This window comes from Felis catus, chromosome A3 (genome assembly GCF_018350175.1).
Source record: "Felis catus isolate Fca126 chromosome A3, F.catus_Fca126_mat1.0, whole genome shotgun sequence".
In the NCBI taxonomy this organism is placed as follows: Eukaryota; Metazoa; Chordata; class Mammalia; order Carnivora; family Felidae; genus Felis; species Felis catus.
The window spans coordinates 22,061,647-22,085,019 of record NC_058370.1 but is presented as its reverse complement, the minus strand read 5'-3'; the positions used below and the strand labels follow the sequence as shown (position 1 = coordinate 22,085,019).

The window sequence follows — 23,373 nt, the reverse complement described above, 5'->3', positions numbered from 1 at the left end:
CAACAGAGGGATTGCCGAGTGGGATTTTCTAAGGCTTGGTGCCCCTGCTCTTTTCCGGAAGAGGCATCTACTTTTCATGTTCCTGAAAGGTGTTGCAGGAACAGGAGGCAGAGTGCTGCCCGTGCTGCCTTGCCAAGGTGGACAGCAGCACTGTCGGGCAGACAGAATGCTGATTTGGCAGTCACCTTGGGGGGTAGTGGGCTGCAGGCTCCCTGCTGGAAAGGGCCACAAATCTTTCAGAGGGAGGCCTGTTTGTAACTCTTAGGCAGGCTTGACCTACAACAGAAAGCTGTTTTCTGAGGGAGAGCAAAATAAACAATAATCTTGGCTTCATTTATCATCCAGGTGTCTCCACAGGAGAGTGGGGCCACAAAAGCCTTTTTTGTTTTGCTTGTTTTGTTTTTGGAATTTGCAATTGTCTATTTTCTTAAGTCTTCCCCACTAGGTTAGAATCATGTGCTCCTGGAGTGTCAGGTCTGGGTCTTGCCCCTGAAATCCCCAGCAAGCCTAGTACAGGGGGTCAATGTTTGCTGAACAAACCATCCTTTCCACGTGTAGGACTCTTCACCTTGTCAAGACTTTGCTGAACCGTGAAATATATCCAGAAACCCAGAAGAGAAGAATTCAGAGATAAAAGCACAAAAGGATCAGATAGAAAATACTCAGCAGATATAGTCAATAAAAGTTGAGTTCTTTGAAAATACCTTTAAAATGGACAAATCTTTGGCCAGTTTTGGTCAAGAAAAGAGGAAGCACTCACTGATCTGCAACACTAGGAATGAAAAAGGGGACAAACTGACGGTGGGGAGATTTAAAAGGGCAGGAGAAAACTGCACAAAACTTTACAGCAATAAATTAAAAGTCTAGGTAAAACACGTGACCTTCTATGAAATTACCAAAGCCCTTTCATAACTGTTATTTCAATAAACCCTTACAACAGCACTGTGCTTTGGACAGGCAGTGCTCCAGTTATCTTTTCTAGAAGGAAAAGACATTGAGAGGTGGACACCCAGCACAGGCCCCCGACAAGCTACTGACTCTGTCTCAAAGGTCACAGTCACAAGGAGCATGTGCCCATCAACGACAGGGACCCGCAACACTCTCGCACTTCCAGCCATCACCGTAAGCCCCCTGGTTGGAGGCCAGCCTTATTTATTTTTCCACTTGAAATGCCATAAGGGGTTTCACTTTATTTTTACTTCAAAAGCAGCACCATAAAAATCCTTGATGATTAGAGCTCCAGCTGTCCTCAGTTGTTTGTCAAGGGATCGGTTACTCAAATCTCCTATGGAGGGAAACAGTTTCAGGCGAGAAGCCATGGGAGCTGAGAAACACAAATGTCTCATCTCTAAAAACTTTGAGACTCCCTCCTGTTCACCGCCTGGCCTGCCCCCTGCTCCCCCTCCCCCAACCCCACCATCTGCTCTCCAGAGAGCAGATCAAATTTTCGGGCTAAGGTACTCTGGCGCCAAGGACTCAGCCCCTCCATGCTACCCTCTGTCCCCCACCAACTTAGAAATCCAACACCACGACCCAAATGGACTGCAGCCACATAAAACCACAAAGTAAAGTTTATAAAGCTTTATTAAACATTTCAAACAGCTGTGCAACGAACACACCAGAAATAAAAGCTCCAGAATGGCAGTCCAAATGTTCCACAAGTGTGGCCTCACGGTCCCATTCCCTAGATGGACTGCCTCCAGTTCTGTCCTCTGCCTGGCCCACCGCCCTTCCCACTCAGGCAAGAGAAGGATGGATGATTTAGACTGGACGGACAACCATGCTAGTCCCCGGTGGGCGGGGGCCGGGAGAAAGTCTCGTTCGCCAACACTTGTTACTGAAGCGCAGAAAAAGCAAAAAGCAAGTGACAGTCACAAAGTCTTCCTGTGTATTCTTCGTAATGTACAGTCTATATGCGCAGGACTGAAGGAGCTCCTGGCACGAGGATGATGGCCACTGCTCCTCTCTGTCTTGTCTGAACCACCTCGGAGTCCAGCGTGCTGGTCACCCTGTGATCCCCATGCTAAATAAAAACTGCAGCGGCACCTATTATAGCTAGCTATTGCTAAACCTCAAAATCAGAACACGTTCGATAAAGCTTCTTTAAAAGGAATATACACATGTATTTGTACACGCACACGCACACATACACACACACACTCACGGCACACCAAAATATATTCAAACACCTATCAAGGGGATCATGGCTGTTATGAAAAAACACACAAGTACTCTTCCATTCACTCAGCTGGGGACTGCTAGATCTACGTGGACACACCACACCTCAATCCTGCAGAGCATGCACAGGAGACACAATGAGGCCCCCCCTCCTCGGGACAGTTGAGAAAGGCAGGAGGAAGGGCAAAGAAAGCGAGGCTGGGCTGGTAAGCATGAGCCCAGAAACCCAGGTGAAAGAGCAACAAGCATCTGTTACTTCTTTCTTAAAAATGAAGCGGAGAAAATACTGGAGATCTGTGGACAACAAACAGTCAAGACATGTTTCTGTCTAGCCTGCTGACCGGGGAAAGAAGGATGAAAAAGCGAGGCTCTCGGGCGTCAGCAATCTCTTTAAATTCGAGATAAGTGCAAAAATGAGCCCTGTCTTGGACAGGTGCTCCCCCAAAAAGGAAAGGGGCGCAAGAGAACTAAAGGGAAACCAGGAGAGGGACTGAGGGGTTGGTAACATTCTGGGAAGGGAAGAGGCCCTGACAAGGAGGGGTCACAGAGGTGACGAGACTGGCATTTTATCTGCCCAGGTCATGCTGGGACGGTTGACCAGGATGGGTGCAGACTCCTCGCAGGAATGAGGCGAGGGGGGTGACCATCCTGCCAGCCTTGGGGAGCAAGGGGAGGAACCGAGATGGGGACAGAACACACACAATCACAAGACCACCCACGACTATAGGACTCTACAATAAAAGCACCGGTCAGTGCCATTATTCACATTATAAGGATAAAACATCACAGGCCAAAAAAGGCGCCGTCAGGAATGTGGCACCCGCGGGGCTGCGGGATTTGAAACTCCAATGCTTTATGACCTATGTCAATGCCTCCCCTCCCATCTTCTGCTTCCTTGGAAAGCTAACAGGGCAGGCTGTTAGGTGCCCACAACGCCGGGGTCGTGCGCCGATTCCGGAAGCGGGGAATCAGAGCAGTGGTACAGGAAACAGTTTCCCCAGCAGCTATAGCAGATGAGGAACAGGGCTGCCAGGAAAACCAAGGCACAAATCGTGCAAGGCTTCCGCTCCAGAAGGAAGCTGAGCAGGTAGAAGCCCATGAACATGGAGTGGCTGAACCACAGGGCGGGGTTGAGGGGCTTGGGGATGAGGAGGACGGGCAGCAGCCACTGGAGGCAATACATGATCTCTGCCGGGCAGGGCCTTCACCAAGGCCACCGGGCACCGCTGCAGGAACCGACCCAATGGGAGCCAGCGGGCGCAGGCAGCTGCCCTCCGCTTTCTTCAACCCTCACTCTCCAGGAGCTGAGCCGCTGTGCTCTCTGGCTGTCAGCCCGGGATCACCAAGGCAGCAGGGATCCTGAAGAGAAAAGTCAACACAACAGACAAACAGACAAAAAACAGACAGACAGACAGACAGACAAAAAAAAACAAAAAAAAAAAACAAAAAAAAAACAGGAACAGAATGTATACTTATTTGGGAAAATGGATCATGGTTAACAACAGCAAATGTGAATGCCCTTTCCTCCCTGCCCACCCATGGAAGTCTACTCCTCTCCACATCACCTGTCCAGGAAGCCTCCTGGGGTGTCTCCCCTAGGCTTGTCGGGGTTGGGCCAGAGGGCTCTTCGGGCAGGTCCGGCACAGTGGACTGGCTTTGCCTGGGCCCTGCCCAGCAGAGATCATGTATCGCCTCCTGGGGCTGCAGCCCGTCCTCAAGGGGCCCAGACCTCACAATACCGCCCTGTGGTTGCCATGGATGGCCATGGGCTCAGTGCTGTACCCCCAAGTAATAAGAATAGGATTCTGTATCTAGTATCTATCATAGCAGGTGCTCAGGGGAGAACTAGAGCAGCGTGCTGCTGGCTGGAGTTTGCAGGCAATGGATCTTTGCATGCTCTGCGAAGCCGCAGCGACGGCACTACCAAATATTTTGTTTTAAGATGGCAGCCCAGCATCATTTTGTCCAAACCAGCCAACTTCTTCGAAAGTCAACATATTAAAAAAAAAAAAAAAAAAATCACCATGCTACTTCATCCACACTGACCTCGCTTGGATCACTTACACTTTCCATCTGCTGCTGGCAACCGTATAGAACCTGACCTCTGTGAGCTTTTAATCAAAATTAATTTTCTATCCACACAGGGGCAAATGCCAGTTGGCCCCTGTGCTAGGCAGCTTGCTGGAGAGGCGCTCTGGAGCGGCAGGCCACCAGTGCGCTGGGGCTGAGCTCCCAGACCGCGTTCAGGTCTTCCCGCTGCGCCTGGAAATGGAGCTGCGGCAGCCACAACCCTCTGGTGGCGGTAGCAAAACCCCATTCCAGGCTGCAGCCGCCCAGCGCAACGGGTACAAAGAGCCTCGTTGGCTGTGTTAAGACCCACCAGGGCCTGGGGGGGAGGGGAGCAGAAGAGGGAGGCTGAAAAGACCTGTCCAGCAGAAAACTATCCCACGGCACTTTCCGACCACTTCTCGGTAAGCTCATCCCATTCCTTCCATGCACACAAAGGCACCAATCCCTCTTGCATCCCTCCCACAAGGTAGATACCCGGGGACTACCACTTTTGCGCCTAGAGCTCAATGCTCTGGCTCACTTTCCTACAATAGTCACCGTGGTAGTAACCGTACGAAGCGGGACGCGAGGAATGAGGGAAAGGTTATGTGCTCAGGGACTCTTGTGAAGCCGAGAATGTAGGCTTACAGCACATCAAATATTAGAAGAGTACTGACCAGGGGCCTGTGAAGCCAAGGCTCCAGGAAGGGGCACCTTTTATTTGCTCTGCGGGGCAGATGATCTCTAAGTTATGTTTTCGTGGTTTCCCACCCATGCCCAAGGTGGGTTCTGGCGCGTCACGGGACACTGGGCTTAAATTTGCAGGCCACGGCTCAGAGGGGGGGGGGGTGTTCCACACCAAAGACGTGCATCCCCTACCCTAACCCTTTGCGCTTCTCAAGAGTTGCAGTTCCCCTCCATTTTACACTAAAATTCAAAAGCGGCACAGCGGAATCTTCTGGAAAGGGGCTAAGATGGAACTCAGGAGGCGGGGGTCGGTGTGGAAAGAGCAGATGGATTATTTTTTCCTCTCCCGGCGAATGAGGAGCGCCCCCGGCCACCCCTCCTCATGGACACCCCCAAGCGCGCATGCGCACTTGGGTGGCGGGCGGATACTTAAGGCGCGGCCACGGCGGCTGCGGCAGTGCGCCCAACAGCGGACTCCGAGACCGGCGGACCTCGGCGAACCGCGCTCGCTCTCAACCACTCACCCACCACTCTTGGAACCATGGCGGCAGTGGCGGCAGCTTCAGCTGAGCTGCTCATCATCGGCTGGTACATTTTCCGCGTGCTACTGCAGGTAAGTGTGCCCAGGTTCCGGGTGGGAGAGGGGTCCGGATGCGCGCCCCCTTAACCGGCAAGCCCACGTCGCAATTGCCGCCTCCCAGACCCGTCCTATCCGTATTGCCGCGATCCCTGCCTGCCCGAGTGCCGCGGTCGGCACCGCATGCCCCCGCCCGTTCCTTGCGCCCTCCTCCACGCGCAGACCCTTCCCAGTGCGCCCGCGCCCGGCCGGGAACAAAGAGTTGGGGCGCGGCGGGCGCCAGCCACTGACGATCGCCAAGGCTCTTAGCGACCAACGCGGTAAGAAAAACCCGCTACACCCAGACTCGACCCCAGGAGGGAGGCGGGGCACTCCTGTTTTGCGAAGAGACTTTACCCTCGCATAGCAGAATTTTCCGTTTTAAAAAATTGCGCATTGCGGGGAAATTGTCTTTTAAAAACATATATAGCGCTTGCGAAGGTGGGATGAGAAATAAGTTAGAAAAAGGCACTTCTCATAAAAAGCACTTCATAAAAAACCCACAACGAATTAAAGAAAAGTAATTCGCGGGAAAAATGAATTAGAGAAAATGCGCATTGCAGGAAAAATAAATCTGGTAAAAGCACTTGGCAGAAAAAAAATGCACTAGATAAAAAGCGCATTGCAGAAAAAAATTAGACAAAGGAGCTAACAGAAAAAAATGAATCGGATAAAAGCGCTCTGAAGAAAACAATTAGAAAAGGTTCTTTGCAGGAGAAATGGAAGAGAAAAAAAAGCGCTCCCAATAAAAGACAATTCACTGTATTTAAAAAAGAAATCATAGAGACAAAGTGCTTTGTAAAAATTAATAAATCAGAAGAAAGCACTTTGCCCATAAAATCGTTTACCCTAAAAGCACCCCCTTGCAGGAAGAATTCCCTGCTAAAGGAATCCCTTTGCCAAAGGAATCGCATATTTCCTTTAAGGTGTTCCTGGAATGCTGCATTTACTGGGTAGGATTCGCTTTTCGGAATCCTCCAGGGACACAGCCCATTGCGAGAAGTGAGGTATACCTAAGTTGTGGGTCCAATCAGCTTGCTGCCATGCAGCCTTCAGCACAGTTGGAAAAGCTCCAGCTGCCCTGACTCGTGGACAAGCTGCGCCCGCGCCTGCCTCTCGAAGTCCGACAGGCAGGCGGGGCAGGAGGGGGGGGGGCGGGGGCGGGCACGGCAGCGCTGCAGACTCGCTGCGGGTACCTGCCTCTAAGGGCAGGTCCTGGGTCTCTCACCGCAGGTGTTCAGGTACTCCCTGCAGAAGCTGGCGTACACGGTGTCGAGGACCGGGCGGCAGGTGTTGGGAGAGCGCCGGCAGCGAGCCCCCAACTGAGGCCCCAACCCCCAGCCCTGGGCGGCCGCGTCACCAGGTGCTCCTGTGCTTCTCGGCCAGCATGGGAGCCAGTGCCGCGCAGGAATGGGGGGTCCCCTGTGCTCTCTCGCCAGAGGAGCATTTGCCAAGGTCAGTGAGGGGCCGGTAGGCCCCCGGAGAAGCAGCACCGACAATGACGACAATACCAGATCCCTTCCAAACCCCTTTGCGCCCCTCTGACCACTGGGTGGGGTAGAGGGAGGAGGGGGGTGGGGGGAGCAGACCCCCGAGATCTGGGCACAGGCAATGCATTCTGATCTGGACCAAGTCGGGACAGCGCCAACCCAGCCCCGCAGCCATGGCCATGCCAGCAGGCCCCACCACAGAGATCCAGACAACCATACCAGCCAGCAGAATGGACATTCCATCATCACCAGCGGAAGCCCTGAATCTCGATGCAGCAGACAAGGCGCCAACTGCGTGCCTGTGTGGCGGGACTGGAGGGCAAGAGTGAGGGAAGAGGGTTAAGAAATAGAGTGGGGCCCTCTCACTGTCCCTTGCCTACAACACGTGCATTCCAGCCTTGCTGCCTTTGCTCCCTCGATTCCCCTTCCCCCCCCCCTCACTGCCTTCTAAGCCCACCCCAAAGAAATGTCACTCAATTTGGACTTATTCAACCAGTAAATGAATCCCATCTTTACTAAAACACCTTCTCCGAGCCCCTAGCCCCTCACTGATCTTGCTTTCCCTGGTCTCACGCAGTTGTGGTCAATATTGTGGTAATCGCTAATTGTACTGATTGTATAAGTGTGCATTAGTTGTGTCTCCCCAGCTAGATTGTAAGCTCCTGGAGGACAGGGACCACCTCTACAAAAAATAAAAAACCAGTACCTCCCCCATCTCGCACAGTGTCCTAGGACCCTGCGGGGTGGTGAAGGTGCACCAAACAGCTGTCTCTTGTGACTCCTTTGCAGCTTCGAAACCTACTCCTAAGACCGGGCTGATGCGCCCACTGAGTTGGGGGGGGGGGGGGGCGCGGCGGCGGCGGCACACTACTTGGGAGAGGTAGGGAGGGGGAGGCAACAAAATGGGAATAAGCTGGGACCCTCACACACTGAGTTCCAACTTCATTTAACACTGTTTTGAGAAAAAGGACCACTTCCCCCACTCCAAAGAGAAAAGTCTACATCTGTTTGTGGTCTCAGAATCAGGGACCATCTCCCCTACCCAGAGGGGTGGGTGCCTTCACTGTCCTGGAATAAGGGGCCGTGGCAGGTAATCAGCAGGAAAGATGGGAGGCGACAGGTGGGAGTAGCCCTCAAGATGGGGTGCTAAGGACCAAGGGACGATCAGGACTTCACAACACAAAATTTTATCTCCATCCAGGAGCCCCAAGGAAATGAGCACTGGCAGGGTAGGCACTGGCTTAATGAGTATGGGATAAGAGGTATGGTGTGGTGCCTCCCCTGCCCAGCTTATCCCTCTAGGCCGTATAACCTCTACCAGGACCACTGCAAGGGCATTCTGCCCTGCCCCGCTACTACTCTCCAGATCTCTCCATGAGTGGGTTCTTCACTTCTGTAGGCATTAGCCTCCGTATTTTTAGGGGTGCTTACCAGGTCCCTGGCCCTGGGCTCTCCCCTGTCATGTCAGGGTGGGTGGGCTGGCTGGCTCCTCACTTCTTTCTCCCCTCTTTCACTCCTGAGTGACTCAGGACTCCTTTCACATGGTCAGCTGACTGCCTCACCAAATGGCCCTGCCGCCTGTTCAGCCTTGTCTCTGGCTTCATGTGTCCCTGTCACTATACACCTGTTCCTGGGTCAACACCAAGGGAGAATCTGGAGGGCCATAAATCCCTCTCTCCCTACCACTTCCTCAAATCCCTTAGTCACAGTTGTCACAAACACTTCTGGGGCACAAAGCACCTTGCCCACCCTGAGCCAGATAATGTTTCCCCTCTTCTGAGCACCCCCTTGTTTCTAAACCCACTGCAAGCACCTCTAGAGGCATCTATAACTTCAGTACAGCATCAGAGAATTACGTGGGTGGAGGGGGCAGACCTCAGTTCCGGTATTGGGCTTTATCATCAATCAGCCCAGGGAAGCTGGCCAGGTTACCTCCTACCCCTCACCTTTAGCTCCCCTCTGTAAAAGGGCTGCTAAGATCCCAGTGAACTCCAGGATTCTAGAAACATTCTGTCACCAAAGTGCCAATCAGGACTCATCAGGATTGGGGTAGGGATGTATAAATGAGAGACTCCATCTTCCTTAGGCTGGGTGGCTCCTGCTCGTACTATAGCCTGAAGGTGAGACAGGTCTCCTCTTGCCCCGGGGTGACTCATCAGCAGGCAATGCCCACACCTCCCTTCCGAAGCTGTACCTTGGCAGGCCTCGACTGGGAGTTTCTGTGGTCTTCCACACTAAACCCACAGAACCATGAACATTTCCCCATGTGTTTTCAATGAAGGCTGCCTCCCCTCAGAGCCTTCGAGGGGTGTGCCCACAGCCCCACTGTCCCAGATGCTCTAACCTCAGCCCAGTTATAAGGCAGCCAGGTTCAGGTAGACAGGCATGCAAGGGTCTGGCTGCTCTGGACACAGCATTCTCCCCTTAGCCTCCTGTGCCCCCTTTAAAAGCCAGGAGGCTGCTGGCAGCCCGGGGGCTTTCTAGATAATCTTGGCAAAGCCCACCTGTGGGGCTGCTCCATCCGTCCATCCGTGTGGCATGGTGAGATGACAGACTTCCAGGCAAGGGCTGTCCTGGTGGCCTGCATCCACATGGGTAGGCTTGAGTGTGCAATGTCTACTCTTCCACTTTCACCCCTCATCCCCCAAACCCTCATGTTCTGGCAGCAAACGCAACCCACTGGAGAAGACAGAGGGAATGCGTTCACTTTCTATTCCTGTGTGGTGCCTAGAAGTCTGGTCCAGACACACCTTGTTTACAAAAATTTTTCCAGAAGCAATACCATGAAAACATTTTATTCTGATAGAGAGCAATGGTAGAAGTTGAAAATCACTAGAGTTTCATTGCAAGACCCTTAGTCCACAGGCCTCCCTTCTTCCTAAACTGTTTCTGCCACCACCACAAGGCTTTGCCCCTGTGAGACCAAGGATACAGCAGATGAGGTGTGAGGGGTTGGAAAGGCTTTGCAGGACACCAACGGGCACGATCCTTGGCACTAATACCCCAAGAAGAGGTTAGTGTCTCAGCCTAACCAGTCAGGTTAAGCTCCAGGAGGGTTTGGGTACCGTGGCTTTCAGAGGTGTGGGGTGCTATGTGACAGTGTCATCTCTATCCGTGGAGCATCTGGGTTGTGACTGAGGGGGCGGAGAGTTTCCCAAGCTTCATGCAGGACAGCCACAGCTCATTACACCTGGGTTGGATGAGGGAGCAGGTTTGCTGAGAGCCATGTGCTAGATCCCCTATTTTCAAACTGTGTCTACTCAGGAGCCAGCATCCTAAAGCGAAATTCTGAATTTGCAGTTAGTTTTACCCCCCGAGATTTAAATGTGCACAAGCGTGCACACACCACGCAAAACATTGGTTTAGCAACACGCCCTTTTTCCCTGGTGACCTCTGACTTCCTCTATTTGCCCCAGAGGCAGGTCACCACCTTCTCTGAGAAGGATCTGGTTCGCCCTCCCTTCCGCCCCTTCTCCCTCCCACAGGGCCCGTACCCTGGCAGGATCCCGATTCCTGAGCATTCCCAGAACAGGAAGTCAAAGAGGCAGGCAACGCATGATCCTTGGTATATAGCACACAGTGACAGGCTTGAGATGGAATGCATATGTTTCGAAGATAAGAGAACAACAAAAAAGACAGCCAAACCCAGACTTCCAGATTCCTCTCTGAAACAACACGTTACAGATAAAAGGTTAAGCTGTTTCTGGCAGCAATTCTAACAAGACCAATTGCAGCTATGGAATTGATCTGGTCACTGGAAACTGACCAGGCCTCTGAATCTGGTAACAGATTTGTTTGACATTAATTAGTCTGTCTGATTTGAAACAAACACATAGACAAGATCTAACACTTGGCATTAGCACTTAAGCTGGAACTTTTTTTTTTTTTTTGGTCCTGGCTTTGGTGTTGCCGTCCAGAAGGCTGAGGGGATGGTTGGACCGTGTCAGGCAGGGCAAACAGAAGCTGTTCCCAACACACCAGTTCCCTGAAAGGGATAAAACACGATCCGAACCTATAAACAGAAAGATCATTTCCTCCCCAGGACAGACCCCAGGCTGTCCCAACATTTAGCGTTGAAAAGGAACACGGAGGCCTGGAAGGAATTTACAGAAGGTTGGGACGGGCGAAGGGGGAAGGAAAAAGCAACTGTTCCCCAGCCCCCATTCTTCTTTCTAGGCCACGGGTGTGCCAGGCATTCCGTTCCTTCAGCTGCCCTTGAGGGCCACTCCCCATATACACTGGAGAAAAGGGAACGGGTGTCCAGACCTGAAAAGTTACGAGGGAGTGAGAAGCACCCGCGACTCAAGGCAGAGCGTCAACCTATTACCTCATCACCTCAGACACCAAAGCGGGTGCCTGTATGTGTGGGGAAGACCCCTCTCTCCCCTCTCCCCCACGCCCCTTCTGATTTAAAAAAATGCGATTTAAGTGGCGGGGACAGAGTGGCAGGACTCTCAGAACCCGGGACCCCTGCCGTGGGCCCCGGGCCGAAGACGCGGTAGTCGCGCCCCTCAGCTCCGCGCTCCCCGGCTCTGTCTGTCCCTTCCTGGGAACAGACAGGCGAGCGCTGACCTTGGAGGCCAGACCGAGACCCAGGGGTCCGGTGGCCCGCCCTCGGGCCGGAAAGGGACCCCCAAGGCCCAGGCTGGGGCCACACAGGGCAATCACGTGACACCGGACAGGGGTGGCCCCCAGGGTGCGCGGAAGGAAAACCCCAGAAAGGGACCGGGCGACGCCTAAGGTGACCCCGAGGGGACAACATGGCGGCACCGCCGCACTGAGGGCCTCTTATCCCGTCCCCAGGAGGCCGACGCCACGGTACCTGCGAGCCCTGCCATGGCGCCGCCGCCACTGTCGCCTTCGCTGCCGCAGCCTGCCTCCACCTCAGCTCGCCGCCGACGCCGCAGGAAGCCGGGGAGACGCCCCCTTCGTCTTCTAGTGGAGCAGACCGAGGACCCCTCCTGGGATCGGGCTGCCTCCAGCAGACGCCTGATCAAAAGACCCAAACCTGGGTCGTCCTCACCCGATATTCCCTCAATATCCGCTTTATATGAGCCTTTGAAAACTTTCTATGTATGTGTGAGGAATTCTGGAGGTTCTCAAGTCTTCAAGCCCGAAGAATTTTCAATCAGGCGCGTCTTGGGTAGTCCCGAATCACGGTTTCATGGTCCCCTCATGCATATGCAGCAGATTGTGATCCTTACTCTTTGAGAGCGGAGGGGGCGTTCCTTAGTTTCCGTGGGTGAACTCTTGATTCCAGTGCCGCATGTGGATCGCCCGTGTCATCCGGGAAAACCTTCCTGTGGCTCAAAGTCCGCCCCCTCCCTGGCTCTTTCACCAAGCGGCCAAAGTTCAGGAGCGGAAAAACCAGGTTCAGAATTTAAGACCAGACGTGGGGCAGGACCTGATTCCTCCGCTTTCACTATACCTCGGGCAACTTGCCTACCCCGGTTCTCACCCAGCTTCCCTAGGTCTGGTGAAATGCCTACTCCACAGCGTTGTTATGGGGGATTGAATGAGTCATTTATCAGCTAATTAAGCGCATTCCTTGAGCGCTTACTCTCTGTTAAATGCATTGCTAAAAGCAAGTGGAGTGGAGGGTGGCTTAGACACTGCTCCAACCTGCCATTCTAGTGGGGTGAAGTGTAGGGGCGGCGGGTGGAGGAGGAAAGAGAGTCATCAAATAATCACTATGTGTCAATAATATTAATCAAATCAATATATAGTTATGCAGCATGGGATGCGCGGTGGGAAAGTAAGGAGGATTATGAAAAATGAATGGGGTCCTGACATAGGGTGAGGGTAAGGGTGGATCATCCTTGCGAAGCTGGCATTTAGATTGAGAAACCAAGGACAGTTAGGAGTTGTGCAGGGCAAGAGTAAGAGGGGAAATGCACTAAGCAGAAAGAACCATTTGTGCCAGACGAGGTGGGAAGGAGTTGGGGGCGGCGGGGGTGGGGGGGGGAGGGGGCATGAGGGATGAGCAAGGAGTAGGGCAGGTAATGGTACCAAATGAATTTGGATTTTATCCTGAGAGTAATGAGGAGCCATTTTCATAAGGGGAATGATAACAAATTTGGATTTCTGAAACTTTACCCTGGCTGCATGGCTTGGAAGACAGTTGGGAGCAGGTGTGGGGGGACCAGCTAGAAGGCTGTTGCAACTTTCTAGCTGCAAAGTAACAATGACTCAGGGTGGCGGTTTGGGGAGGTAGAGAAGTAAAGGATGAAAGATTGCATGTGGGTGTGTGCTAAGGCAATGGCCAGAACTTCTAGGTTTTTGCCTTGAGTAGGAAGGAGTCAAGAGCCCTTCACTAAGGTAGTGAAACCTGAAGAAGGATCAAATTGAGGGAGAGGATACAGAGTTTGACTTTGAGAAGGCAAATCTGAAATGCCTGGGCAACATCTAGGTGGAGAGGGTCAACAGGCATTTTTATAGGAGATGAGCTCAGAAGAGAGGTCTGGGCTGGAGATTCACATTTGGGTAACATCGGCACACAGGTGATGGATGGGATCATGATGCTGGATGAGATCCCAAGGGAGGGAAGATAGATTAAAAAAAACAAAAAAAAGTAGACAGAGGAGGAGGAGCCAAGAAAGGAAGCTGAGAAGCAGTGTCCAGACAGGTAGGAGGAAGACCAGGTGAATATGGGATCCCAACGAGAAGGTTTCAAGGAGAAAGTGCTCAGTGGGACGGACTGCTGTAGAGGACAGAAATGGCACCACTGGGTTTGGTTAAAAGGAGGGCTAATAGACTATATCCTTTTTAAGTCCCCCACCCCCCGCCAACAAAACAAAACAAAACAAAGAAAACCACCAAAAAAAAAAAAAAAAAATCCACAAATCAATTGGCTTAAAAATAAGAAGGCTGCCACCCAATGGCAAATTAATTGAGTGGCTTGGCAGTGCAGTGTCATCATGGACATTCCATCTCCCAGGTTTAATTCCATCTTTGATCTGCTATCCTCATGACGATTTCATGCTCATGGTCATAAGATGACTACCCCAGTTCCTAGAGTCACATCCACATCAAGATGTCCACTCCTCCCCCAGCTGAGAAACAAACCGGATGTGGCCTCTGTCTGTCTTGCTGCTAATGGGCTGAGGGATCAACACACCCATTCCAATCTCTGGTGTTCCAGTATCCAACACTGGAAGAAAAGAGGAGTCTCGGAGTAGAGATAAGGACGTGCAGCCACTGAAATTCTTGCATACAGCTGGTGAGAGAGGAAATTGGTACAGCCACTTCTGATAACCGACGGTTTCTACTAAATCCGAACATACACCTCTGCCGTGACCTAGAATTTCCACTCTTAGGTATTCATTCTGAGAGAAATGAGTGCCTATGTCTACAAAAAGACTCACGAAAGAATTTTAGCAGATTTATTTATAGCTTAAACTGGAAATAGCTCAATGTCCATCAGTAGGAGAACTGACAAATGATGGCACGTTCGTCCAATGGAATACTATATTAGACATGTAAAAGTACAATATACTGACATGTGATATGTGGATTAATATCACATACAGTGGCATTAAGCTGACTAAAAGGACCCAGACACAAAAACAATACATATAGTATGATTCCGTTCATATATAAAGTTCAAGGGTGGGCAACAATGATTTATGGTGATACAAATCAGAATAGTAGTTACCTGGGTCGCGGGGAGGGGAGGAGAGATGGAAAAGGAATAAGAGGGACTTTTCTGGGATGCTGGAAAAGGTCTATATCTTAATCTGCTTGGTGACTACATGGGCACAAATTCATCAAGCTATACCTTAAGATTAGGAGACTTTATATACTCTATGTGTTATAGCCCAAGAAAAATAAAATATAATAAAAGAGAGGACGATGTCCTCCCAATCCACGGTATGTGATTTGTGCTGCTGGGCAAGCATCAGAAGGCACTTTTTGGAGAGACTCTGCCTTCCAGTAACCTTCATGCTAGGTCTGGGCATTGACAAAGCCTCCGTGGCCAGCCCTCTTCCCCTTGGGGCCCCAGAAAACTGGAGAAAGTGAGGCAGGGCTTCTCACTCACATGTGGCTGGCTCCTGCCCAGCTGGCTCGCTTCCCCTGTATCCACAAGACTGCTCTACCCTCCAACGGCAGTTCGAGGTGGTAGAAATGACACCAAAGCTGGGCTCTGACTTGAGGGACCTGAAGGGTCTTTATGCCCCCAAATTTTGCTCAACAGACCTCAACTTCCTTCCAAGTCCTCTCCAACTTGTTCTGCTCCACCAGACAGCCAGACTCACCCACGGCTCCTGTTTTTTCCTGCTCCACACTCCCCAAGGCTTGTCCATCCTTCCTCAATCCTCCATCAGGCCTTTTCTGTCCCCACCTCCAAAGCCTTGGTCCAGGCCACCATCCACTCACCCCTGGGCCCTGAACCAGCCTCTAAGTGCCCCGCATCTCACCCAAAGCCATCATCCTCCACACAGAAGCCAGGATGATCTTTCTACAATGACCCTGTCATTCTTCCTCTTGAGAGGGTGTGTCCTCTCCTCTGTCTTCACCTGTCAAGAGTTTTCTAATCCTCAAAGCCCCAGATCAAATTGCTGCCTGCTCCATGGAGCTTTTGTATTCATTTCAGCAAACATTTATCTAGTACCTAACATGGGCCAGGCACTATGCTAGGAATGGAGGGAATAGACAAACTCCATCTACAGACAGTCTGGGGAGATGGTCAATTAAGCAGGGCCAATGTGTGCGTACTTCCTGTCTGTGAACTCTCACTGGACTGTGAGCTCCTTGAGGGTAGGGCTAATGTAGGGGTCATTTCTTGGCTTCAGAGCCTCGTACAGGGCCAGGCAGGGAGTAGGACGCGGTCACTGTGGAATGAATGAATGAGTGGATGAATTAAAGACCTGGCCAAGCTCCTTCCTTTCTCATTTGTCCTCCAAGCCTCCAATTTAGCCAGTGGCCAAGTCCATGGAATTCTGTTGGGACTGGATAGCAAACTTAGGGCTAAATGATGAAGAATCAGCAAAAGGTTATGTTGTTTATAGAGTGATGTTTTGCGAAACTACAATACTTAATTTCCTATGTAATCACACCATTTGACAATCGCCTTTTCTGAAAATCAACACTGTTTCCTTCCCAAGACATAGACTGGGGAAAGGTAACCTGTAATGGAACAGCAGTGATTTGTTAAATCATCAAAGGAGCTATGTGATATCAAAAGATTTAAAATGTAATAATTAACATTAAAAGCCAAGGTGACCAAAGAAGTAAGCTCTAGGATAGCACAGACTGCAGCCAGAATGCCAGGGTTTTAATCCCACTCTGCATTTTCTAGCTGTGTGTCCTTGAGCAACTTACTGACCCTCCCTGTGCCTCACTTTTCCCATCCATAAAATGAAGAAAACATTAGAATCTACCTCTTATAGTTATTTCTGCCAATTCAGTGAGTTCATATTGTAAAATGCTTAGAATGGGTCCTGTGGCGCAGTTAGCACTCACGGGTACCTGTTAGTTCAAATGGATAGCAGGTTATTCCAGGGGCAAGATGAGCTGTGGGAGTCCTGGTGTGGAATTTGCCATCCTTAAGGGGGCAGGACCAGTGGCTTGGGATCCTGGACATGCTTTCATGAACTTGAGAGGTCTCTGCTGGTGTTTTCCTCAGTTTCTCCAACTCTAAGGTTTTGTTGTTTTTTGGTTTTTTGGTTTTTTTTTTTGTTTTTTTTTGCTGCAGACTTGGAAAACAAGTGCTGCTATTTTAGCAAGGACTGTGGCGACATCTAGTGGTAATGTGGGCAAGTGCCCAATATTCTTCTTGTCCTCAACCCATTAATGATAGGAACAATAATGATGTATTAAGCTCTTCCCGTGTGCCAGACACTGAGCGTTGACATTGTTAATCTTCAGTGTAATTCTATAAAGAACAGATTGTATTATCTTTATTTTAAAGACCAGGAAAAGAAGATTCGGGGAGATGAAGTCAAGTGCCTAAGGCTACACAGCCACAGGTGATCGAGCTCAATTTGACTCCAGGCCACATGGACCTGAAGTCTGCATTTTTAACCCCTCTGTGTTAAAAGATCTCTCTAGCTATAAAGTAAACGGATTGGAGAGCAAGAGGAGAGGTGGGAAGACAGTGGGGAGGCCAAGATAAGTGTCTAGGTGGTGGTGGCTTGGCCCAGGGTGGAGACCGTGGTGATACAGGGAGGTGGGCTAATTTGGGATGTATTTTGGAGGCAGGGCTGTCGGCACTGGATGACTGCTCAAATGTGAGGGGGTAAATAAAAGAATTGAGGATGATTCCTGGGATTTTGGCTTTAAAAATAGAAGGATTGACTGAAATGGGTAAGGCTGAGGAAAGAGAAGACTTGGGGAGTTTAAATCTATCCCAGAGGGCAGAGATTCTTTTTTCTTTCTTTTTGGCTCAGGTTATGCCAGGAGATTACCCCTGACATGGGGATGGGAGGAGGTAATGGGTGCTGGAGTGTGGCTGAGAGACTCTGCTGGGCTTTGCTCCCCTGGCACTCTGTAGAATGATGCCTTGTTCCAAAGAATCAACAACAACAACAACAACAACAACAACAAAACTAAACCAACAAACAAAAAAAACAAATCAGATTGCTTTTCGATCCTTAGTTGCACAAAAGGATGCTCTCGACTTTTCCTTGGAGAAGCCAGATGAGCCCACATATACTCAGCACAGGAACTTCTTTCTGGCCAACGAGTCTGTTGAGGTGGGAGTTTATTTGAGAGACTTGGGTTGATGTTGACTCTGGGTACAGACGGTAGCCAAAAATTCCTGCCTAAAGTACACAGTGTATATTTCTTTGGTGGCAAGCAGTAGACTTTCAGCTACTTTAAGCACAAAGGAAATGTATCAGCAGGATCTCTGGGCTCACAGAACTGAGAGGCACTTGAAGAAGCAAGCTTGGAAAGTGCAGGAAACCTGAAGGCTCCCTTTCCCAGGGCCTTTGCACATGCTGTTCCCTCTGCTGAAATATCTCGCTTGCCTTTCTTTACCAGGCCCTCTCAGACTCATTCTTAAGGTCTTAGTTTTACTGTTGCTTCCTCAGAAGCTTTCCCTGGTTTTCTCGATGAAGTCAGGCACCCTGGTTAGATGATGTCCCAGTACCAAGTGCTTTTCCTTTGTAGCCCTTAACATAATTGTGCTTAAATAACTATTCGTTTGGTTAGCATCGGTCTTCCCAAGTAGACTGTGAGCTCCATGAAAGCAGGAACTAAGTCTGGCTTGGTCCTTTCAGAAACTAGGACAGGGGTAATAGGTTATACTGCAGGGACAAACCAGTCCCAAACCTCAGGGCCTCATGACCACAAATGTTTATGTCTCATTCGTGCTACAAGCCCATCGTGGCTCAGCTGTGGCTCTATTCCACATTGTTTTTCTCTGGGACGCAGTGGTGTGGAGCAGCCTCAACCAGGCAGAGGCCAGGTCTCACTCATCTGTGTATACAAAGCCCCTAGTAGAGGACCAGGTGTTAGGTTGGTGCAACTTGAACCTGACTGAACAGAACGGTGCTGAGGGCCTGGCAGGGAATGAGGGTTGTCCTAGGACCCAGCAGAGGGCCAATGCCACAGACTTTCCCTTTAGAATCTCAGTCATGTGTCACACGTGTCTCTTAGATCCTTCCAGTATTAAAGCTGAGTTTTAGAGAATTTAGGCAGTGTGCTCAAGGTAAAAGCTAGTAAACAGAGTGGAGCATAGAAGAGTGGTCTGGAACATAGGTTCTGCCATCAGACGGACCTGGGCTCATATCCTGCCTCAGTGACAATAAAACATCAGCATAAATAATGACAGTAATGCATTATTTCCCACTGACTAATGTGAGAAGGATCCATGAGTCTCTACTCTTGAAATAAATGGGAGAAGAAGGAGACATCTTCCCTATAGCAGAATGCCAGCTAATAAATATAGAAGGGGTGATAGCATACGAAAATCACAGCTTTGCAACTGTAATAGCAGTAAATTGGAATAAGAATCATCCATGGGTGCTAAAACTGTTGAAAGTTTGCTAGGAGAATATTCACAGTCTCAAAGTGTCTCCTTCCAAATGGCTTTTTAATTACAAAAGAAGAGCGATCACGATAGTGGAGAAACCTGATGGACTCCACCTTAGCCCAGTGTTCAAGGTTAACATCATATTGATAGGACAAGCCAACATATGTGCCTCTCAATGGGACGTACCGAGAAGCTATCACGTACCTGGTCCCCCTGCCAAAAGTGTGTAACCCGGATGAAATCGTGAGAAAACAACCCGACGAATTGAAATTTAGGACATTCTACAAAGTAACTGGCCTGACTCGCCAAAAATGTCAATGGGAAGAAAGAAAAGACAGGAATTTAAAAGGGATGACAGGGATACATCAAAATGCAACATGTAATTCTGAACTGAAGTTGGCGCTAGAAAAATCTCCCGGAAGGGACGTTACCGGAAGAGTTGGCAAAATCTGAATGTAGGCTATGAACTATGAACCAGATAACAGTATATTGTTCAGTGTTAAATTTTCAGATTTTCATAGTTATACTATGATTGTGTAAGAGCATATTCCTTGTTCTTGGGCAATGTTTAGGGGAAAAGAGGCATGACGTCTAGCTTACTTTCAAATGATTCACATATATGGAGAGAGAGAGAGAGAATTTTGAAGTAAATGTGGCAAAATGTTAATAATATACGTGATTCTGGGTCAAGGGCACATGGGAATTCTTTGCAGTATTCTTGTACCGTTTTCTGTAAATTTGAAATGCTTTCAGACTAAAAGTTTACAAGTTTCTAAAAGCACGTTTACACATCATGGCTTCTTCATTCATTCTATATTTCGTCGACATCCTAAGTTTAGCAAAGTGAAAAAAAACATGTCTTAGAACTGAGTCAACATAGGCGTTGTGCGTTCAGAAAACAAGGCAAAGCATTCCCCTCTCCCTATGCCTCAGGGTCCTCACCGGTAAAATGGGACTGACAGATCTGACCTCCTAGTGTGGCAGAAAACGCATGAAACATATTTAGCATCCAGCTGGCACGTAGTAAATGCTTGATAAATGCTAGCTTGAAAAACTGGTAGAGGAAAGATACCAGTAAGGTGGCAGCACGTGAGGTCTTCCGCTGGGACCCCCTTCAGCAACAATATCTTGCAAATACCCACGGACAAAGGCAGCCGTGCAGAAGCTTTGGGATCTAGCTAGGTGTCTGTGAGGCCCCGATAATGGCAAACTGTAAAAATAGCGCTTTGTAACTAGATACGAACGGGACAGCTGTGAGAGAGAAATCGGCAAGACCTCTGCCTGCGGGTCACTTCACGAGAGTCCCTTCCACTTTCGAGACACCAACATTAGAAATTATAGACATAGGTAACGAATGAGAATTCCGACCCGTGGACTCCTCAAAGAAAAGGCCTTGGACCTCTATCAAAAGATTGGAGAGTAAATACACATTTATATGTTTTAAGTCAAAAGAAAACACTTAAGCTTTGCACATCACATTCTAAGACCCGGTCTTTAATGCACAGGCTTACCTCTAGCCCATATGTTGTCTTCGTGTGAATCAGAAAAAGTCACCCCTTCCTCTGGGTGGATTCGGCTCTACAGTGAAAGGGGCAACGGCTGGATTTTAGTCCTCCTTGCTTGCGTGCTCTTGTGCAGTCTGCAACCTGCTTGACAGTGAATGGCATCCCAGAAACTAATCTCCAGTCCCAAACACAAATAGTTAAGAGGGCTGTGGGTGGTGGCGTCACCCTCCAAGTCTGAGGGGCACCTCACCACCAACCCTGTCAGAATGCCACCTCCCCCATCTTCCCTGAGCCCTACTCTAATTCCATGATCGCCTTGACCTCCTCTTTCCATCTGTCACCCCTTATTAATGAGGCTGGACACTGCAGGAGGAGGGTGGAGGGGATCTCGAGGATTATCAGGGCCACAGTCAGAGAGAAGCTGATGTTTCAGGCAGGAGAATGGTCAATAAGAACCCATCTGCCCCCACACCCTACTTTTAGTCTGTCCAGCATTCTCAGAAGTGGGCGAGAGGGCCTTCTGGGTCGTGCAGGGAAGGTCTGCGGAATGAGGGAGCAGTGGCTGTCATGTCTTCTTGTTTTGATCATTAGTGTCTTTCCGGTACACACCCTCTCCACGGGGGCTGCAGACTAGCCGGGGCCTCGATCCCGAAGCCAGGCCCAGGAGTCCGGAGTGGTTCCAAGTCCTGGAGCGCTGGGTGGCCCAGCCCTCAGCAAATGCTCGGAGCGGGAAGTTGGAGCCTCCAAAGCCTCGCACCTGGAATCAGCCCTCAATGCTCTGACCCGGGAGACCGCAGCTGCTTCAAAGACATCTCCAGGGACCCTCAAAGCACTCTAGTCCTATCCCCAACACTCATGCACTATGTGAACTGGGGAAAATCACTCCATCTGTTGGAGCCTCAGGTTCCCCAGCTCTATGGCTATAAGCATAGTACTTCCCTCCCAGCACAGTTGTGACACTTCGATGTGTTTGTGCAGACGCGGCAAGGGGCACAACACAGGGCATGGCATGCAGTAAGCACTCAAGAAGCGGTGGCTGCCCTATGACCTCTGGGGTCCCTCACAAGCACCTGTGCCCTAGGAGGGAGATCACCAATCCCACACAGTCTGTCAGCCTTAAGACAAATGCTGAAAACCTTTTTTTTGTGTGTGTGTGGTCTCAATGGTCTGGTTGTAAATGCAGCTGAAGAACTCACTGAAAGTATTTTGCACAAGATGAAGAGACACTTTAGCGTTGAATTGGAAGATCGTTGTGAGTATTTTCACAAGCTGTCAGGCAGCTGTGAGTGGATAAGAACCCTTCTCCCATCACTTTGCAGACATCGATAAATAACTTGGCACACTCAATGGAAGGATAGATTCTGGAGATTGCTTCAGATGGTTTCCAGAAAGAAAAGCTTGTTGTGCAAACGTAATGACATCATTTCGATAAGGAATTGATTCTCACTGTCCAACCCTATCAGAGAAGGAGCTCATGTCACTCTTCTGAACTCCCAATGTTCAACTGTCTATTGGATACCATCACTTGGATGTCTAACAGGCATCTCAAACTCAGTGTGTCCCAAACAGAAATGCTGATCCTTCCCCCCGCCCCCAAATCTGCTCTATTTGTGGCCTTTCCCATCTCAGCCAATGGCAATGCCATCCTTCTATTTTCTAAGGCCAAAAATCTTAGAGTCATCCTTGATTATTTTTCCACATCTGGTCAATCTCTGTGACCCCGCCTTTGAAATATCTCCAGAATCCAACCACTTATCACCGTTTCTACCACTAATATCCAAGGTACCATATCCTCTCTCACCTGGATTACTGCAGATGCCTCCCTACTGGGGTCCTTTCTCCATCACAGTCAAGACTCAGCAGCCCCAGTGATTTTGTTCAAAATTAGTCACATCGTGTTAAAACTCTCCTCAAAATCCTCAGTGCCCCTTTATCTGTTCCAGAGTTGTATCCTAAATCCTATAAGACTCCCCATGAGCCATCTCCCTTCTACCCTTGTGACATCACTTCCATTGCTCTCCAGTCTCATAGTTTTGGATGAAGATTCCAGACATGCGCTCCCCTTTCAAATTTGCACTGGCTCTTCCCTTTGCTGGGATGCTCTTCCTTCAGATATTTTCATGGCTTACCCCCTCACATTCTGTAAATCTTTATTCGAGTATGGCCTATGTATGGAACGAGGTTGACCCTGACCATCCTCTCTGAAACTGCAACCTAGCCCCGAACTCAGATCCCTCTCACCCTGTTTCTATTTTCTTCCCATAGCTCTTACCGCCTTGTAACATATTATGTAATTTATTTATTTAGGATATTTATTGTTCATTGTCTGTCTTCCCCCTCTATAATGGAAGTGTCATGTGGGCAGGGATGTTTCCCTGTTTCATTCATTGGTGTAACTCTTCTTTTCTGGTGCAGTGCTTGGTGAAATAGTAAATGTTTGTTTAATGAATGAACCCAAGGACTTTCTGAGTATAAAGAGAGATTCTCACTGCTGGATTTAAAAAAAAATCTGAAAATGAGAATCCTCTAATTACCTTATTGTTTGGAATTTCATCTTCATCCAAAACCGAGCAGCACTGAGTTGAAGGGCTTGTTCTAATAGCTCATAAATACTCCTTTCTCTTTACTGAGGAGTGCGGCACTGACATGCTATACTCTTCCATTTTAAAAAAAGAGGTCGCTCAACAGAAGTAAAACTGGAAAATTCAAAAGTTTATGGAAATTAAACAATAAATTCTTAAACAGCCAGTGATTGAAGAAATCACAAAGGAAATTAGAGAAGACTTAGATAGAAATGAAAATGAAGGCACAAATACCAAAACTTAGGGGACACAGCAGAAGCAGTGTTAAAGGGGAAATTTATAGCTATAA

At 49.5% G+C, this 23,373-nt stretch overlaps 2 protein-coding genes across 5 annotated transcripts; one reads left to right on the top strand and one right to left on the bottom strand.

The window, feature by feature from the left end:
* Positions 1-1,566: 1,566 nt before the first annotated feature.
* On the bottom strand, positions 1,567-20,740 carry BLCAP (BLCAP apoptosis inducing factor). 2 transcript variants are annotated; one of them, XM_019826171.3, is made up of 2 exons: positions 20,509-20,740; positions 1,567-3,537 (listed from the first exon to the last, which is right to left on the bottom strand). In XM_019826171.3, exon 2 carries the CDS (start codon positions 3,359-3,361, stop codon positions 3,098-3,100), a length of 264 nt encoding a protein of 87 aa, XP_019681730.1. In that variant the 5' UTR covers positions 3,362-3,537; positions 20,509-20,740; the 3' UTR covers positions 1,567-3,097. The 2 variants fall into 2 exon arrangements, with proteins under 2 accessions (XP_019681730.1, NP_001009852.1); NM_001009852.1 differs by lacking the exon at positions 20,509-20,740 and adding an exon at positions 11,843-11,914 and having other exon boundaries at positions 2,984-3,537.
* On the top strand, positions 5,050-7,782 carry NNAT (neuronatin). 3 transcript variants are annotated; one of them, XM_003983482.6, is made up of 3 exons: positions 5,050-5,527; positions 6,457-6,537; positions 6,764-7,782. In XM_003983482.6, exons 1-3 carry the CDS (start codon positions 5,456-5,458, stop codon positions 6,854-6,856), a joined length of 246 nt encoding a protein of 81 aa, XP_003983531.1. In that variant the 5' UTR covers positions 5,050-5,455; the 3' UTR covers positions 6,857-7,782. The 3 variants fall into 3 exon arrangements, with proteins under 3 accessions (XP_003983531.1, XP_019682087.1, XP_003983532.1); XM_019826528.3 differs by having other exon boundaries at positions 5,067-5,527; positions 6,457-6,532; XM_003983483.6 differs by lacking the exon at positions 6,457-6,537 and having other exon boundaries at positions 5,078-5,527.
* Positions 20,741-23,373: the final 2,633 nt, after the last annotated feature.